Source organism: Elephas maximus, chromosome 7, assembly GCF_024166365.1.
Source record: "Elephas maximus indicus isolate mEleMax1 chromosome 7, mEleMax1 primary haplotype, whole genome shotgun sequence".
Lineage (NCBI taxonomy): Eukaryota > Metazoa > Chordata > Mammalia > Proboscidea > Elephantidae > Elephas > Elephas maximus.
Genome location: NC_064825.1, coordinates 48,635,812 through 48,656,223, shown reverse-complemented (window position 1 = coordinate 48,656,223; position 20,412 = coordinate 48,635,812). Strand labels below are relative to the sequence as shown.

The following is a 20,412-nucleotide window of genomic DNA, read 5'->3' as shown; positions in this document are numbered from 1 at the left end:
GAACCCAAGGTTGAGAAGGGAGAGTGTTAACCAATGTCATAAAACAATATGTGTGCTAACTGTCTATTGAGAAACTAGTTTGCTCTGTAAACCTTCATCTAAAGTACAATTTAAAAAGAAAAGTTCTCCAGGGCTTTTCTAGGCACAGGGAGTGACTCCTGTGAAACTCTTTGCCCCCAGTCCTCCAGCCCACTGAAAGTCTTACCCTGCCTTGTCTGTTCTGCTAAGACAACTGTGTCAGATTTTTAGATGGATTTGTATTTGATGTGAATAATCGTAATGATCCCTTTCCATTTTCAAAGTACTTTCACATTCTCATCTCAGAGCCTCTCAAACTACACTCCCTTGGAACTCTGGTGGTCCTAGAGCTGAACCCCTCCTCAAGTTCAATAACAACAGGCTTTTCCAAATTTTAGAAAACATTAAGTTAATGGATAGAATTTTCTAAATCTCAAGTTTTTCTCCTATCAGTTTTACTTGATGAAAATAAGTATTAACAGAGACACTCGTATGTGCTTTCATGTTTTACAAGATGCAGAGGACTCCGTGTATATAATATAACCATGTTTTCTGCTAGTAAAGTTATTCTTGTTGTATATGATGAAAATGTGTTAATAAAAATAGTTCATGATGTTTCACAAAGATAAAAAGGATGTTTTAAGCCCTTTGCAATCAGAACAAATTTGAAAACCATGCCTTTTGATTCACCAGCAATCCTATGAGGTAGGCAGGGCGGAAAAGGAAATTGATTTAGGAACCTAAATGATATCTTTACGACCGTATGGCTAGTAAATAACAAAACCAGAACCAGAATTCAATTCAACTAAACAAAAAAGTATCAACACTTAATATTGCCAGGCTCTAGGGATACAAAGATAAATGAGACATACTAACTTCTTATATAAGTTAGGATAGAGGGTTGGCAGCCATAATAGAGAGACCCACAATAATAGGGGCCTAAGCTGCATAGAAATTTATATCACTCTCACATAAAAGTAAAAATAGATATTCCAGCATTTTTTTTTTTTTTTTTGCCATACTATCATGCTGCCTCTGTCTTTGGTCCAAGATGGCTGCTCCCTCTTTAGCCGTCATGTCCACATTATAGCCAGGAATAGGAAAGGGGGAAGCAGTGGGCATGATTATGGAGATGAAGTTGGGAAACTTTTGGCAGTTTGCTAATCCTGGAGTCTCAAGTGGGCACCAGGGGTTGAGGGGAGATGAGGCCCAAGAAGTAGGCGGGTCTGGGTCATGGAGGTCTGTGTGTATCATGCTAAAAACCTAGGGGTACTGACTGTGCCCCTTTCAGCTGCACCCACCCGAGGTAGTTGCCCTTGGGTTTCTCTTAGGCATTTAATTGGTAGGATGCAGGGAAGGTAGTTATGTTGGATTCACCTCCCACACAGGAGGTCGGGTTCTCTTTATGATTAAATAGAAGAGACTCTGCCCTCTCATGTGTGTCTTTTATCTGTCTCTGCATTACAAGGCCCTTGATGGCTGGGACTGTGTTTTCTATTTCTTTGGTGTCTTTTGCAGTGGTGGAAAAAGGACTTTCCACACAGCAAGTGCTTAATAAATGCTTCATTCTATAAAGAATACCAATAAGATATCAGGAGGATGCTTACCTCCAATTTATAGTAATAATAATGTCCTATTTATGGATATTACTCCATCTTTTTTTAAGATACCATTTAGTGAGTAACTACTATATACTAGGTGCTGTAACTACTATGTGTGAGGCTTTAAAGCATTATTTTATGATATTACAAATGATGTATTTTATCTAATCTTCAGAATATCCTATGGTTATTAAAGACCCTGTTTTACATATAAGGAATATGAGAGATTAAATGATTTGCCAGGTGGCTACTAATTTCCAGAGCTAATATTTGAATTGAGAGTGGTCAGAACCCATTTAAAGTGTTTGCTTTTTCCATTTTATATGAATTTGCTGTTTACTGAGCTTCACAATGATTTTAGGTGTTCTGGATGAGGAAACTGAGGCCTAGAGAAATCACCCAATATCATGTAGTAAATACAAAGATAGTCAGGATTTGAGCCTAGATGTTTCTTTGACTTCCATGTAAGGCTAGTGCTCTTTAAGCAGCTTGCTGCCCCAGTCAGAACCAAGCCTCCTGTCTGGTTTGCGTCAATCAACTATGCCACATTAAGTTCTAAACATCATTCAATCTTTATGGACACTTCAGAGCTCTATGGACTGTTCAGAGTCCCCAGGTGTAAATTTTGTTATTTCTAGAAGCTGAATATGTGGCAGGCATATCAGCCTTTTTGTTTGAGGATTAGGACAACACAATCCTTCCAAACTTTCCTCTCCTTCAGAATGTTCCCCTTAGTAATAGGTAGGCAGTATCACTTTAGCAGGAGCTGGAGGAGAGACCCTGGGCTTGGAGGCAAAGACTCAGCTTCCAGCCATGACTAGGCATAAAGTAGTTACCTTTCCCATTCCCTTACTATTGTAACCTTAACAAGCCATTTCCTCCTCCTGGGCCTCAACTTCTTCCTTGTGAAAAATTATGGAGGGAAGAAAGGAGAGACTAAATGATCTCTTAAGATCCCAAACAAATCTCTGTTGAAAGAAGGACAGCCAGAAAGCTCCCCGGAAGCGAGGATGGTGAAACTTCATCTCACTTACTTTGGACATGTTATCAGGAGGGACCAGTCCCTGGAGAAGGAATCATGCTTGGTAGAGGATCAGTGAAAAAGAGGAAGACTCTCAGCTAGACAGACTGACACAATGGCTGCAACAGTGGGCTCAAACATAGCAACAATTGTGAGAATGGCACAGGACTGGGCAACATTTCATTCTGTTGGACATAGCGTTGCTATGAGTTGGAACTAGCTCTACAGTACCTAACAACAATAACAGCAAAGATCCTTTCGAAGCCTGTGATTCTAATGTGCTTTCTTTCTCTTATCTGCTCTTTCCCAGAAAAGTTTTCCAGTAACCTTGGGTAGATCAGTTTCATTCAGAAGACCTTGGTTTTGTGTCTGTAAAATAGGGGTGATAATGTGGACATTTTTGTACAAGTTTAATAATTTATCCCATGGCCCATTTTGGGAACCAAGTACAATTCTACAGGGACATAAGAATGGCCAACTTTGGCCATCCCACAGTGAATCCAGGCTAGTAATAGGAGTGCCAAAATTTGCTAGTGGTCAGTAGTCCATTTTCTCTGCCACTGTCCAGCCACTTTTCTCCTAGCCTGCCTCTCTGCCCTGTGCAGCCAAGATGGCCTTCCCAAAACACAGCACTGATCATGTATATCTCTTGCACAAGTATCTTTAATAGCTTCCCATGGCAGTCATGAGGGCCTGTACTCAGGCAGTAGGAATAGAGAAGAAAGGGTGAATATGAGAGAGACTGTGCAGATAAAATTATAGGAACTGGTATTATACGTAGTCAAACTCTTTGCTGGCTATGCTGTGTCCTGGCTCAGGACTGAAATATAAGAATGGGCTCCTGATGGTGCGGATTGGTCTGGACAGATCTAGGCCAACACGGAAAAGCAGGTAAGATGCCAAGGGGGATACTGGAATCAGCTCTGCTTTTTTTTGTTGTTGTTGTTCTTCTCTTAAAGTGACACCTTTAAAGAGCCTGGCATTTTCCCTGCCTTAGCAAAGCCTCCTGCAGGCTTCAGAGAAGCTCCTCCCCTCTCTGCTGGAAAATTTCAGCCGCTCCGCATTGCATTCTGGACTTGAGCATTCTTCACAGCTCTAGCTGCAGTGCTGACTGTCATGATGAGAAGTCCTGATTGCTGCATTTGGCCACTGGTGTGGCGGGCTCCGTGGAAGAGACAGACAGGCCTTGATGGTTGGTCTATAGAAGCTGGCTTCTCACTTATAGCACCGTGGGGTGGCCACCTCTGTTAACAGTGTTAGTAACGCAGGGACTGCAATGGGAAAATTCCAGTATTCATTGTCAGGAGGTCTGGATTTTAGTTCCTGAAATCTGTTCTTTAAGATTCTGATGAAAGCCAGGGATTCTCTCTTCAGAAAAATGTGCACGCATATAATTTTGGGGGTTCACAGATGTCTTGAAATCTATCAGGGGTTCCATGTTAAGAATCTTTGATTTAGCACAACCCCATCATTTTATAAATAGGAAACTGAAGGCCAGAGATGGGAGATGAGTCTCACAGCAAGTTAATAGCAGAAGATAGTCACATACATTCATGTTAAAGTAATGCCAACAGTATTCCCTTTCCTTTCATTGGCTGATGTCACAGCTGAGACCAGTAAGAGAAGTTACCAGTTCTTCCTAGGAGGACTTCAGTTTATAGATATGGTGACCAGAGAGTAAAACGGTAAACACGTTTATTTGAAAGATTGGTTCTTCTTTATATCAAGATGGTTATTATTAGAATTTCTTGTATAATACCTTGATTTGTTTCTTTCTCTCTTTGTTTTCTGTCCAGCCCAAGAAGAAGAAGGCAAAAGTAGAAGTGAAACCCATTAATTTGGGGACAGATTATGAGTATGGTACTGTAAACATTCACCTGAGTGCATATGACATGGCCCTGGCAGAGAGTTACGCCCGGTATGTTCACAACCTCTGCAATGGCCTCTCCATTAAAGTCGAGGAAAGGTATGAAGCGTGCATATGAAGGGTGTCTTTGCATGGAATATTCTTGGCATGGGTAGCATGCTCTGATTTTTTTTTTTTTTAACTCAGGTTTTTGACATATGATTTACTTGTAGTAAAATTCACTCTTTTTAGGTGTATAGTTCTATGAATTTTGACAAATATATACAGTTGTATACTTACCACCACAATCAAAATATAGAATAGTTCCATTTCCCCAAAAAGCTCCCCAGTGCCCAGGTGTGGTCAGTCTCCTCCCTCCCACCCTCCAGTCCCTGGCAATCACTGATCATATTTTTTGTCCCTATTGTTTTAACTTCCCCAGAATAACATGTAAATAGAATCATACAGTATGTAACTGTTTGTATCTGACCTCTTTTACTTAGCATAACGCTTTTGAGATTCATCTGTGTTGTTGCAAGTATTTTATTGCTGAGTAGTATTCAATTGTATGTGTGGACCTTAACTGGCTTATCTATTCAGTAGCTGATGTACACTTGGGTTGTTTCCAGTTTACTGGTGATTATGAATAAAGCTGCTAGAAGCATTCTTATTTACGTTTTGTGTGGCCATATCTTCTTTTCTTTCGGGTAATTACCTAGGACTGAAGTTTTTGGATTGTATGTTAAGTATATATTTAACTTTATAATAACCTGCCAGACTGTTTTCTGAAGTGGCTGCATCATTTCGTATTCCCACCAACAATGTATGAAAGTCTAGTAGCTCCTCATCTTGGTCAGCACTTGGTATTGTCACTTTTTAAAAAGCAATTCTAATGGGTATATTGTGCTATCTCATAGTAGTTTTAATTTGTACTTCCCTAATGGATAATGATGCTGAGCATCTTTTCATGTGTTTATTTGCCATCTGCATATTCTCTTTGGTGAAGTGTCTTCAAATCTTTTATTCATTTTTGAAACTGAGTTGAGAGTTCTTTATATATTTTGCATACCCATTGTTTTTCAGATATGTGTTTTGCAGATAAGTAATGTATTTTGCAGATAAGTCAGTCTATGTCTTGTCATCTTCTTAACTGTATTTTGAAGAGCAGAAATCTTTGTTTGATAATGTCCAGTTTATCAGTTTTTTCTTTTATGGTTTGTGTTTTGGTGTTTGTTTAAGAAATCTTTTCCTTACCCAAGGTCACAAAGAATATCTCCTAAAAGTCCTATAGTTTTAAGTTTTACATTTAGGTCAATGACCCATTTTGAGTTATTTTTGTATATGGTGTAAGAGGTTCTTTTTTTTGTTCGTGTGTGTGTGTATGGATGTCCAATTGTTCCAACAACATTTGTTTAAAAGACTTTCTTTCTCCAGTGAATTTTCTAAGCACCTTTGTTGAAAGTCTTTGATCACATATGTGGGCGTCTATTTCTGGACTCTATTCTGTTACACTCGTTTGTGTATCTATCCCCCTATCTGTGTATGAAGGCAGACCTGGCTTGATTCTCGGCCAATGCACCTCAAGCCCAGACACTACCCATCTGTCACTGGAAGCTTGCGTATTGCTACGATGCTGAGCAGGTTTCAGCAGAGCTCCTAAACTAATTTGGATTAGGAAGAAAGGCCTGGTGATCTTCAAAAAATCAGCCAATGAAAAATCACAATGGTCTGATCTGCAGTTGGACCAGGCAGTGTTTCGTTCCATTGTCATGGGGTTGCTACGACTCAGGGACTGACTGAACTTTAGATGAAGGTTTACAGAACAAACTAGTTTCTCATCAGTTAGTACACACATTGTTATATGGCATTAGTTAACCCCACAACATGTCAACACTCTCCCTTCTCAAACCTGGGTTCCCCCCACAAGAAGATAAAATACTTAGGAATAAATCTTACCAAGGATGTAAAAGACCTATACAAAGAAAACTACAAAGCTCTACTACAAGAAATTAAAAAGGACATACTTAAGTGGAAAAACATACCTTGCTCATGGATAGGAAGACTTAAGATAGTAAAAATGTCTGTTCTACCAAAAGCCATCTATACATACAATGCACTTCCAATCCAAATTCCAATGTCATTTTTTAATGTGATGGAGGAACAAATCACCAACTTCATATGGAAGGGAAAGAAGCCCTGGATAAGTAAAGCATTACTGAAAAAGTAGAAGAAAGTGGGAGGCCTCACTCTACCTGATTTCAGAACCTGTTATACAGCCACAGTAGTCAAAACAGCCTGGTACTGGTACAACAACAGACACATAGACCAGTGGAACAGAACTGAGAACCTAGATATAAATCCATCCACATATGAGCAGCTGATATTTGACAAAGGCCCAGTGTCAGTTAATTGGGGAAAAGATAGTCTTTTTAACAAATGGTGCTGGCATAACTGGATATCCATTTGCAAAAAAATGAAACAGGACCCATACCTCACACCATGCACAAAAACTAACTCCAAGTGGATCAAAGACCTAAACATAAAGATTAAAACGATAAAGATCATGGAAGAAAAAATGGGGACGTTAGGAGCCCTAATACAAGGCATAAACAGAATACAAAACGTTACTAAAAATGACGAAGAGAAACCAGATAACTGGGAGCTCCTAAAAATCAAACACCAATGCTCATCTAAAGACTTCACCAAAAGAGTAAAAAGACCACCTACAGATTGGGAAAGAATTTTCAGCTATGACATCTCCGACCAGCGCCTGATCTCTAAAATCTATATGATTCTGTTAAAACTCAACCACAAAAAGACAAACAACCCAATTAAAAATTGGGCAAAGGATATGAACATGCACTTCACTAAAGAAGATATTCAGGTGGCTAACAGATACATGAGAAAATGCTCTCGATCATTAGCCATTAGAGAAAATGCTCTCGATCATTAGCCATTAGAGAAATGCAAATTAAAACTACAACGAGATTCCATCTCACTCCAACAAGGCTGGCATTAATCCAAAAAACACAAAATAATAAATGTTGCAGAGGCTGCGGAGAGATTGGAACTCTTATACACTGCTGGTGGGAATGTCAAATGGTACAACCACTTTGGAAATCTATCTGGTGTTTCCTTAAAAAGTTAGAAATACAACCCAGAAATCCCACTCCTCGGAATATATCCTAGAGAAATAAGAGCCTTTACACGAACAGATATATGCACACTCACGTTTATTGCAGCTCTGTTTACAATAGCAAAGAGCTGGAATCAACCAAGGTGTCCATCAACGGATGAATGGATAAATAAATTATGGTATACTCACACAATGGAATACTATGCATCAATAAAGAACAGTGATGAACCTGTGAAACATTTCATAACATGGAGGAACGTGGAAGGTATTATGCTAAGTGAAATTAGTCAGATGCAACAGGACAAATATTGTATAAGACCACTATTATAAGATCTTGAGAAATAGTATAAACTGAGAAGAACACATTCTTTTGTGGTTATGAGAGGGGGGAGGGAGGGAGGGTGGGAGAAGGTTATTTACCGATTAGATAGTAGATAAGAACTACTTTAGGTGAAGGGAAGGACAATACTCAATACAGGGAAGGTCAGCTCAACTGGACTGGACCAAAAGCAAAGAAGTTTCCTGGATAAACTGAATGCTTCAAAGGTCAGCGGAGCAAGGGCGGGGATTTGGGGACTATGGCTTCAGGGGACATCTAAGTCAATTGGCAAAATAAATTCTATTAAGAAAACATTCTGCATCCCACTTTGAAGTGTGGTGTCTGGGGTCTTAAACGCTAACAATTGGTCTCAGTCCACCTGGATCAAAAGAGAATGAAGAACACCAAGGTCACAAGATAATTATGAGCCCAAGAGACAGAAAGGACCACATAAACCAGAGACTACATCAACCTGGGACCAGAACTAGATGGTGCCCAGCCACAACCGATGACTGCCCTGACAGGGAGCACAACAGAGAACCCCTGAGGGAGCAAGAGAACAGTGGGATGCAGACCCCAAATTCTCATAAAAAGACCAGACTTAATGGTCTGACTGAGACTAGAAGAATCCCGGCAGTCATGGTCCCCAAACCTTCTGTTGGCCCAGGACAGGAACCATTCCCGAAGAAAGCTCATCAGACATGGAATGGACTGGACAATGGGTTGGGGAGAGATGCTGATGAGGAGTGAGCTACTTGTATCAGGTGGACACTTGAGACTGTGTTGGCATCTCCTGGTCTGGAGGGGAGATGGGAGGGTAGAGAGGGTTAGAAACAGGCAAAAAGGTCATGAAAGGAGAGACTGGAGGGAGGGAGCGGGCTGACTCATTAAAAAAAAGGGGGAGAGTAAATGGGAGTATTTAGTAAGGTGTATGTGTGTTTTTTTTTTTATGTAAGTTTATATGTGAGAGACTAACTTGATTTGTAAACTTTCACTTAAAGCACAATCAAAATTATTAAAAAAAAAAAAATCTGGGTTCCCTATTACCAGCTTTCCTGTTCCCTCCTACTTTCCAGTCCCTGTCCCAGGGCTGGTGTGCCCCTTTAGTGTTGTTTTGTTCCATGGGCCTGTTCAATCTTTGGCTGAAGGGTGAACCTCAGGAGTGGCCTCATTACTGAGCTGAAAGGGTGTCCAGGGTCCATACTCTCAGGGTTTCTCCAGCCTCCGTCAGGCCAGTAAGTCTGGTCTCTCTTTTTGAGTTAGAATTTTGTTCTATATTTTTCTCTAGCTCTGTCTGGGACCCTCTATTGTGATCCCTGTCAGAGCAGTCAATGGTGGTACCATCTTGTTGTACTGGACTCAGTCTGGTGGAGGCCGTGGTAAATACTGTTTCTCTTTTTGAAAATCGTTTTGACTGTTGTAGGTCCTTTAGTTTTCCAAATCAATTTTAAAATCAGCTTGTTGATTTCTACAGAAAAAAACCTGATGGGGTTTTGAATTGGATTGCACTGAATCAGTAGATCAATTTGGGGGTAATGGACATCTTACCTATTTCGAGTCCTCTGATTAATGAACTCTGAATATCTCTCCATTTATTTAGGTATTCTTTGCCTGCTCTGCTTTTCATTGGATATGCTGAAAAACTGTACAGGAAGGAAACCAGCATTTACTGACTACCCACTCTAGGCCAGGCACTTTACGTATCTTAGTGTTTCACAAAGTGTGGGATGTTCTCTGGTTTGCCTTAAATAACATTAAATCACATGTTGAGAAATTTCTTCCCTTTTAAATTCTCATTCAACCTAATTATGTCAAGAAGAAATTCTCACTGTGCTGCTGGTATGTATTTAACACCATTGTAGCACTTCCTAATCTTTGTAACAGAGGGACCTCAGGCTTAGTCTTTGACAGGCAGTAGTATCTAGCTAGACTTGTGTAACATTATTTTGTTTTCATTGTATTTATTTTTAACTTACCTTCTATTTATGGCAGCTGATAGTGGTTTTGCATTTACACCGCTAAAATCGAGTTTTCTTAAGTTTTTTGAGGTATAATTTACACTCAGTAAAATTTACCCTTTTGTGAACAGTTCTGAGTTTTAATAAATGCACGCAGTTGAATAAATACCACCATAATAAAAATATAAAATATTTTCACCATCCCAAAAAATTTCCTCCTGCTTTTTTGTAGTCAGCTCCTTCCCTGACCCCCAGTCCTTGGCAACCACTGATCTGTTTTCTGTCCCTATAGTTTTGTCTTTTTCAGAATGTCGTATAAATGGATAAAGGATACAGTATGTATCCTTTTGAATTTGGGTTCTTTTACGAGCATAATGCATTTAAGATTCTTCCATGTTGTTTCCTGTATCAGCAGTTTGTTCCCTTTTGTTGGTGAGTAGCATTTCACTGGCTGCATGTACACAGAGTTTGTTTATCCATTCATCAGCTGAAGGGCATCTGAGCTGTTTCTAGTCTTTGGCAATTATGAATTAAGCTACTATAAACATGTACACGCTTTTGTGAAACCATAGTTTTCATTTCTTTAGGAGTGGTATTCCTGGGTTGGATATTAAATATATTTTTAAATTTATAAGAAACTTCCAGACTGTTTTCCAAAGTGACTGTACCATTTTACATTCCCACCAGCAACATAAGAGTTCCAGTTGCTCCATATCTCAAATTTATTTTTTAAATTAATTAAAAAAAAAAAAAGTTCATTTAACTAAAAACATTAAGTAAATTGTAGTTTTGGTACTTTGCCATTATGGCATGGTAGTACACTGCACAGAATGTGGATATGGCAAAAATTATAGTTCCTTACACATTTCATTTTCACAACTCTATAACTTAAGTGTTAGTATATTTTATTTTACAAATGAGGAAACCAAGGCTCAGAGGGTTAAGTAATTTGCCAAAAATTACAGAATGAGTAAGTTGCCCGGATTTAAACCCAGTTCTGCCTAACCCCAGTATTTTTAATTATATAGGGTCTTATTTTAAATTGTTAGCCAAATTTGAACCTTTTAAACCTTTAAAACTTAAAAACCTTCATACCCTGAAGTATAACTGTGCTAAAAGTGCTCTTTAGAAGATTTGATAATAAACTGTGACTTTAACTGTCACAGCCAACGGTACTTCACTTGTTTTAGGCCTAAGGATGTGCTTTATCTTTTTCTGATGCCCCAGAGGGTTGGTTGCTCTTTCAGCGCTTGGCAACATACCTCTATCATGGCATTTAGTGCTCTGGGTCATATGATCTCCTTACATATCAGTACCTCCTTCCCCCTGTACCCAGTCTGTGCATTCCTTGTAGATGAGGACTGTGTTCTTTATTTCTTCAGCACCTAACACAAGGCCTGCCACATGGGGGACATTTAGTCAGCTGCCACAGGATCTTAAATATGACTACACAGTCCAGTTGTGTGGTGTACTTTTCCTAAAGTTTAATGAATATGTTTTTAATTAATTAAAAACCATTGATTGAGCCTCTGCTTGCTATGTGGCGGGCACCGTACCGGGGATTCAGGCTGGAGGATACTGAGGTGAATCTGACATAGACCCTTATTTCAGAGAGTATATATACATATGCGTAACACACACACACACAGAAGTAATTGTAACATTATGTGGGAGGTGGTAAGTGGAAGGTAAAGTGTAATGTCAGTTCAAGGAGGCAGAATAGCATATAATTTAGAGTGGTGCTTCTCGAAGTACCACTCTGCAAAGATAATCAGATTATGCCAAAATGTACATTAATACTTTGCCTCCTTTATTGAGGAAGTCTTGCTATTAAAAAAAGTCAACAATTAAACTGTGTTTAGTAACTGGTGAATGCTCCTCATCTTGTCGTGGACTTGTAACAAGCAGTTTGCTCACCTGTAGCTTGTCTGTGGACCACACTTTGAGTACCAACTGGCTAAGAGTACAAGCTCTGGAATCAAACTGCGCACGTTCAACTCAAATTCTAACTCTACCAATTACTAGCTTTATTACTTTGGGCATTTCTGAACCTCAGTTTCCTCATCTGTATAATCAGGAGGGTAATTTTCCTATTTCACTGAGTTCTGAAAATTAAATATTACATAACAGCACTTAGCAGAGAGACTGGCACATTATAAACACTCTAAATAATATTGTTATTAATAATGGATGAAGATGTTTTTTCAGCCGGTAAGGGTTAGGGTAATGTCTCAAAGGTTCTACTGGCAAAGAAGCATTAAATGTCATTTACAGAATGTTGCTTTCATACCCACAGTGAATTGACACCCTAGAGTAGTGTTTTAAACATTGAAAAGGACTCTTTATTTTTTTTTTTTAATTGTGCTTTAGGTGAAAGTTTGCAGCTCAAATTAATTTCCCATATATAAATTTATACACACATTGTTATGTGACCCTAGTTACTATCCCTATAATGTGACCGCACATTCCTCCTTTCCACGCTGAATTTCCTGTGTCCGTTCAACCAGCTCGTATCCCTTACTGCCTTCTCATCTCGCCTCCAGACAGGAGCTTTCCGTTTAATCTCGTGTCTCTACTTGAACTAAGAAGCACACTCTTCATGAGTATCATTTTATGTCTTACAGTCCAGACTATTCATTGTCTGAAGAGTTGGCTTTGGGAATGGTTTTCGTTCCGGGTTAACAGAGAGTCCAGGGGCCATGTCTTCTGGGATTCCTCCAATCTCAGTCAGACTATTAAGTGTGATCTTTTTACTAGAATTTGAGTTCTGCACCCCACTTTTCTCCTGCTCCGTCAGGGACTCTCTCTTATGTTCCCTGTCAGGGTTGTCATTGGTGGTAGCTGGGTACCATCTAGTTCTTCTGGTCTCAGGCTGATGGAGTCTCTGCTTTATGTGGTCCATTTTGTCTCTTGGGCTAACGTTTTCCTCATCTTTGGGGTTCTTCGTTCTCCAAAAAGAACTCTTTTTTAAAGATGCTTCTCATTAAAGCTTGACCATAAGAAGCCCTGGTTGCATTTGAGTGAAGGCAGGAGGGCAATAACACTTGAGCACCTACTGTCAGTCAAGCACTCTGCTAAGCCCTTTTTTTTGGTATATAACTTAATTCAGAAAAGCACCTTGCACATAGCAGATCAAAGCATGAACTCTGGAGCCAGACTGCCTAAGTTTTGCTCTGCTGTATTCTTACTGTGTGACATTGGGCAGTTTACTTAATCTCTTTGTGCCTTAGTTTCCTCATCTGTAAAATGGGGTTAATAAAAATGCCTACCTAAAAAGGCTGTAGTGAAAATTAAGGGAGTTAATATATGTAAAGTACTTGTGTGGGATGCTATTATTATTATTGAGGTTTGCCCATAGTCACATACCTAATAAGTTGCAAGTTTTGAATTTGATCCCAGTTTTTTTTTTCCAGTTCTTGATTCCCTCTAACCAGTTCTTCACATGGTAGCTAGGGTGACTTTTCTAGAATGGAAATATGATTGTCACTTTGCTTTTTAAAATCCTTACATGGCTTTCTGTCCCCTTAAGATCAAAATAAAAGTTCTTTATGTTTTGCTAGGTGCCCCATGGCCTGAGCTTGCCTCTCTTGCCTTAACTCACACTTCTCTCATCCCTTCTTCTACTTCCAGTTACACAGACTTTGTTTTCATCCCTTCCCACCTCAGGACCTTTGCATGTGCTCTCTAAAGCTTAGAATACTCTTCCCCTTTCACCTAACTCTGACATTTTCTTAGGCTTCATCTTGAATATCACTTCTTCAGGGAATCTCATTAAGTTAGGTCCTGCTGTTATATATTTAAGAGAAGTAAAAGATATATGACTTCTCTTTCATATCACTCATTCCTTACCATTGTAATTACTTATTATTGGTACTCTCTACTAGACTGTTTCTGTCTTCGGAGTCCTGATGGCACAGTGGTCAAAAGCTTGGCAGCTAACCAAAAGGTCAGCAATTTGAATCCACCAGCCACTCCTTGGAAACCCTGTGGGGCAGTTCTGCTCTGTCCTATAGGGTCGCTATGAGTCAGAATCCATTCGATGGCAATGGATCGGGTTCCTATTTTCATCAGTGGTCTAATCATGGGGCCTTGCCTAGTACCTGGCACTAGTAGGCAATGGTTTAGGTTCTAACAGGCATAGGCATGATTCCTAGAACAACTGAATGTGCTCCTTTTTGCCATTTTACTAGCTCTTTGCTCCAAATTTCACGGAGCATAAAGAGATGTTTTTAGCAACTCACTTCTGCTTTGATTGAGGTTTTCAGACCATTATATTGTTAAGCAGTCTCACTGCCCAACTTTTCAGAGATAAAATGATTTTCTTTTCTTCTGATTTTTATTTCATCTTGATCCATTTTTCCTCTGGGAATCCAGGGTAGGAATGACAGCCTTGACCTTGAGATGGAATTGGGCAGGAAAGCTATGTACCGGCTTTTGTTCTGAGAATGGTTTGCCTTGCTGCTGCTGCAACTCACTCAGATGGAGAGGAGAGGAAGAGGCCTTTCTCATAGGTCCCTTAATTTGCTTGTACCCTGCCTGGGATATAGAAATCTTTCTTATGTGGGAGCAGCTTCCACACTTGAGAAGTGAGCTGATCAAGCCCTGTGCTCCATGGAGAGTAAAGGCATCACCCAGCATCACTCTCTGTGAAGCTAATCTTTCCCTTTTTTTAAAATCCAGTTATATTTTAAAAATTGAGGTATAATTTATATATAGTGAAATACACAGACTCTAAGTTTTCCAGCACCCTAGCAGTTTCCCGTATGCCTCTTCCCAGTCAATATTCCCCAAAGGTAGCACTATTTTGTCATGTTAGGTTGACTCTTGAAATTCAGTAATTTCACTTCTTCCTTTCTGTTTGAGATCCAAGTAATATTTATTGCCAAAAATTTAGAAAGTACAGAAAAGTATAAAGATGCTGAAGAAAAATTACGTATACTGTTTCCACTCAAAGTCCTGTTCTACTTTGAAATGACCTGAGTTCCCAGTATTTCTATATAAACTTTGTCTGGTTTTTCTGTTGATTGTCTTTGAGGGCCTCTCGTGCTTTCTTGCCCTTGTAAGTATTGCTGCACTTTCTTGGAACGCCCTCCAGGCAAACATCTATACTCATTCTTTTCTTTTTTTCTTTTGTCCTTTAGGTGAAACTTTACAGAGCATATTAGTTTCTCGTTCAACAATTTATACACAAATTGTTTTGTGACATTAGTTGCAATCCCCATGATGTGTCAACACTTTCCCCTTCCCTACTCCAATTCCCCATTGCCATCCGTCCATTTTTCTTGTCCCTTCTTGCCTCCTTGTCATTCCTTTTGGGCAGGTGTACATGATTGTGTGTGTGTATGAATTTGAATTTTGTCCTACATTTTTCTCCTGCTCCATCTGAGACCCTCTATTGTGATCCCTGTCAGAGTGGTTGGTGGTGGTAGCCTAGCTGGTCACCATCTAGTTCTTCTGGGTTCAGGCTGGTGGAAGCTGTGGTACTTGTGGTCCGTTAGTCCTTTGGACTAATATTTTCCTTGTGTCTTTGGTTTTCTTCATTCTCCTTTGCTCTGGATGGGATGGGACCAGTAGATGTATCTTTGATGGCCGCTCACAAGCTTCTAACACCCCAGTCACTACTCACCAAAGTTGGATGTAGAGCATTTTCTTTATGAACTTTGTTATGCCAGTTCACCTAGATGCCCCTCCTCCACCCCACCATGGTCCCAGCCCTCAGCCTCGTAACTCAGTCCCGCAGGGTGTTTGGATGTGTCTATGAAGCTTTTTTGACTTTGCCTTGATAAAGTTGTGCTGACTTCCCCTGTATTGTGTACTGTCTTTCCCTTCACCAAAGTTAACACTTATCTACTATCTGGTTAATGATTTTCCTCCCCAACCCTCCCCTCCTTCAAAACCATCAAAGATTGTTTCTTTCTGTATGTAAACCTTTTCTTGAGTTTTTGTAATAGTGGTCTCATACAATATTTGTCCTTTTGTGACTTATTTCTACTCACCTGTGAAACCTTCCCTGGGCCCCCCTTCTCTCCCTCTTGTTCTTATAATATTCAGTACATATCTACTATTGTCCTTGTCTTACTGTGCTACAGATGTTTGTGTACTTACCTGTCTCTCTAATACACTCTTAGTGAGTTCCTTGAAAGCATAAACTGTGTATTGCCCACCAGAGTGCCTGGGACAGAATAAGCTCCCAGTAAATGTTTGTTAAACGAATGAATAAACATGTATGCTGGGCAAATTACTTGTGTAATCTCATTTAATCAATGCAACAACCCTATGAACCGTCCCTTTATAGGTGAAGAAACTGAGACTTACGAGAACTGAATTAATTTCCCAAGGTCAAATAGGTAATAAGTGGCAGAGCCAAATTTGAATCCAGAACTGGTCTTTTGTCTCTAACCCATTTTTCATTCCACCAAACTGCCTTCCTTTTGTAGAGGTTCATCTGTAGAGGGCCATACCCCTTGCTATTAATTAATGAAACTTTGTGAGGCATGGGAGCCCTGGTAGTGCGGTAGTTAAGAGCTACTACATCTGCTAACCAAAAGGTTGGCAGCTCGAATCCACCAGCCACTCCTTGGAAATCCTATAGGGCAGTTCTACTCTGTCCTATAGGGTCGCTATAAATTGGAATCGACTCGATGGCAACAGGTTTGTTTTTTTTTGTTTGTTTTTGTGAGGCATGAAAATTCAGGAATTCTACTGTATAAATTATTTTACTTATCTTTACTTCGATGAACTTTTTTGGATAAGATGAAGACAACACTAATACCATGTTTCTCTGTAGTCATTAGTGTTATCGCCACACCTGATCCTCACAGTAGTCTGTTTATATAGGCCCAGATTATAGTTCCATTTATACTGAGGCCCAGAGAGGAAGTGAGTTGCCTAAGGAAACACAGCTAGTAAGTGGCAGGGCCAAGACTTGACTCCAAGTCCAGTGTTCTTTTCACTACAGCCTGTGGATCTACTAAAGCTGATTATGTGGTTGAATGGACACAGGAAATACAGGGTGGAAAGGAGGAGTGTCTGTCACATTATAGGGAGACCAAGTAGGGCCACATAACAATGTGTGTATAAATTTTTGTATGAGAAACTAACTTGAACTGTAAACTTTCACTTAAAGCACAATTAAAGGGAAAAAAAAAAAGCCAATTATTGTAAGCATAGGCTCTATAACAGTGGATCTCAGCTGGGGGCTATTTTGCCCCACAGGGGACATTTGACAAGTTCTGGAGCCAATTTTGATTGTCACCACAGGGAGAGGAGTGCTACTGGCATCCAGTTGATAGAGGTCAGAGATGCTGCTAAAGATCCTATAGTGCATAGACCAGCTTCCAATAACAAAGAATTTTCTGGTCTAAAATGTCAGTGTTGAGAAACCCTGCTCTAGAACAATTGAGTTCCGTTCCTCATTTCTCCAGGAGAGATGAAATACCCAAGGTTAGCCTCCAAAGCATGCCTAATGATGAACCTAATTCTTTCAGAACTGGCTGTTCTTCAGTAGCCACAAACACTTAATGATTACCAAATTTTATTCAGATCATTGTATTAGGCATGATTGGGGATGCAAAAAGGCATCAGACACGTTCTCTCCTCAGGGTGTTTAGAAACTTCCGGAGGAGGTTTAAAGAGCTCTGTTTACTTTGCTCATGGTTGTAGATAAACTCACAGTTGGCTTAGCCTCCTCTGGATTCCAGGAGCTGCTGCACGCAGCAGTGGCTGTACCCAGCCAGGGGTCGCCCTGACTCAAGTGGCGTTAAGAGCTCTTGCTGCTGCTTGGTTAAGGGAACCGTCCCAATAACTGACTTTTCCTTCCGACAGTTACGCATTGCCCACGAAAACCGTGGAGGTGTTGCGGCTGCAGGACCAAGGCAACAAAATGTTCCTGGACTCAGTCCTTACCACCCATGCGCGAGTGGTTCAGGTAGGCATTCTGGGAGAAGCTTCTCCTAGTTCTTCTCTCTGTTCATTTTTTCCCAATTATTTTGCCAAAATATACATAATATAAAATGTACTTTTTTAACCATTTTGAATGTGCTATTCTTTTTTTTTATTCAGTAGCATTAAGTATGTTCACTATGTTTTACAACCATCACTGTTATCTATTTCCAGATCTTTTCTGTCATCTCAAAGAGAAACTCTGTATCCATTAAACAATAAGTCCTCATTACTCCATTCCTCCAGCCCCTGGTAACCTCTCTTTTCCTTTCTGTCTCTGTGAATTTGCCTATTCTGGACATTTCACATAAATGGAATCATGCAATAATATGGTCTTTTGTATCTGATTTATTTCATTTAGTATAATGTTTTCAAGGTTCATCCATGTTGTAGCATGCATCAATACTTCATTCCTTTTTATTGCCAAATAATATTCCATTGTAGGGACATCATCCCTTTTTGATCCATTCAAGAAACATCAGCAAGGTAATGAATATTAAGGCAGTAATACCTTAAATCCATGCCAATTTTTTCTAAAAATAATTACTTACAAACATTGATTCTTTAAATATTAGTAGGAATAAATTATTCCTAATAGTATTTTCCTGTAGGATAAAGTTTGACCCCTGTAGATTAGCATTCAAGTGTCTTCATAATTATCCCGCTCTTCCTCTTCACATCCCATTCACTCCAGCCATACACGGAGGTACTTTTAATTCCCCAAGTACTGTGTTATGCCTCCACATCTTCCTGAATGCTGTTTCCTCTGCCTCGAAAACCCTCCATACAGCTGTTGAATTCTTCCTGTTTACTCCTGGTTTTCTTCAAGACTCCACCTAGATGTTACCTCTTCAGGAAGCCTTCTTTGACCTCCCTTGATTGAGTCAGGTAGATATTTCTCTTATTGGTTTCTGCAGCTCTCTGCATGCCCTTCTGTCACACTTCTGATTAACCTCTGGATTCTCAGAACAGGATCTGACACCAATAGGTCCTGATCAGTGTGGGTAAACCTGAGTTGAATCAGAACATCAGCCTGGACCTGATAACCTCTTGATCCAGTTAGGACATCTCCTATAGGAAGAGATATTGGCAGTGACCATCTAAGCAAGCAGACGCCTCAGCAGATAGAGAAATCCTGTAGAAGCTGGGCTCAGAAACCAGCTCTGGATGTTGACCCTCCAACCTAAGCCTCTGCTGGACCTGGCATTTCAGTTCATGCCATCTCTGCCCAACCACCTGATTTTCAGGGCCCTCCCTTAGCAGCATCTCCTTTCCTTTCGCAGATCAGCGGTTTGAGTGCTACGTTTGCGGAGATTTTCTTGGAAATAGTTGGAAACAATCTTCCTGAAGGAGTCAAACTGTCAGTGAAGGAGGTAGGTATTAGTTTGGGAAGACACCTCCCTTGTGGCCTACCTGTGTTCAAAATGTGGACTGAGCTGTGGGGGTGCTAAGAGCATCTGGACTGCCTGGCTTTAGGAACAACTGGGAGAAGTGGTTAATTTAGCCTAGACAGTAACCAGAAAAGGTCCACAGGGTCATTTTTTTGGCTCTTCTGAGGATCAGGGATGATGCTTTATGGACCACAGGAGCTGACCTCATCGTGAAGTTAGGGGTGAGCTCATGACAGCCCAGAATTCCCTCCTTTCAGGTAGTTGTATAGCAGAAAGAACATTGTTTAAGATTAATGTACAGTATTTTTTTTTTTTTTTATAATAAATCAGAACCTGAAAACCAAACCCGTTGCCGTCAAGTCGATTCCGACTTATAGCGACCCTATAGGACAGAGTAGAACTGCCCCATAGACTTTCCAAGGAGTGCCTGGTGGATTCGAACTGCTGACCTTTTGGTTAGCAGCTGCAGCTCTTAACCACTATGCCACCAGGGTTTCCTAAACCAGAACAGAAATGTGAAAATATAGAGAGAAGATTCCTGGGCCTACAAGGCTTGACTGTATATAGCCTGACTGAATATATTCAGTATAGAATGTTAGAAGGAAGTCTGGTTGGGCACAGAAAACTTGAAAAACATTAGGATCCTTTGATTAAACACTGAGTATTCTGGTCCTGTTGCCAAGATGATCCTTATAATGACACAGATCTATCAGGTCATCTTAGACTGGTGTCATTTGCTTCATCCAGCTCCCCTTGTTCTGAGTTCATGCTTGCCAAGCCTCTTCTGCTTATTTTTTGGGTTTCACATAGATCTGTACACAGGGAGAGAATGTGCTGGTCATGCTGACTTCAGATATTCCTGTCCCTGTGACTCTTATCTCTATTGTAAATTGATAATTTGGCATTCTCTTTTTTCCTTAGTGCCTCTATTGTGATACTTAAAATTTTTTGGCATTAGTTCTTTCTGTGCCTGTCTTCTCTCATCAAACTATGAGTTTATTGAAGACAGGGAGGAAGCTGGATTTTACTTTGAATACTTGGCACCTAATGCAATGTCTGGTACATATTAGATACTAAAAAGTTAGTTGAATGTGAATCATTCTCTGCGGAACTGATGGGTTTTTGGTTGCTGTGTACATTTGGGTAACAAAAAGCTCTACAATGATTCCGACTTATTTTCT

At 40.0% G+C, this 20,412-nt stretch overlaps 1 protein-coding gene across 1 annotated transcript in view; it reads left to right on the top strand.

Annotated features, from left to right (window-relative positions):
* MRPL48 (mitochondrial ribosomal protein L48) overlaps positions 1-20,412 on the top strand; it is a 99,431-nt gene that overhangs the window by 78,700 nt on the left and 319 nt on the right. The window contains exons 6-8 of the mRNA XM_049889852.1: positions 4,437-4,606; positions 17,724-17,826; positions 19,124-19,213. Of these exons, the coding sequence (XP_049745809.1) occupies positions 4,437-4,606; positions 17,724-17,826; positions 19,124-19,213 (363 nt within the window). The remainder of the gene's footprint in view (positions 1-4,436; positions 4,607-17,723; positions 17,827-19,123; positions 19,214-20,412) is intronic.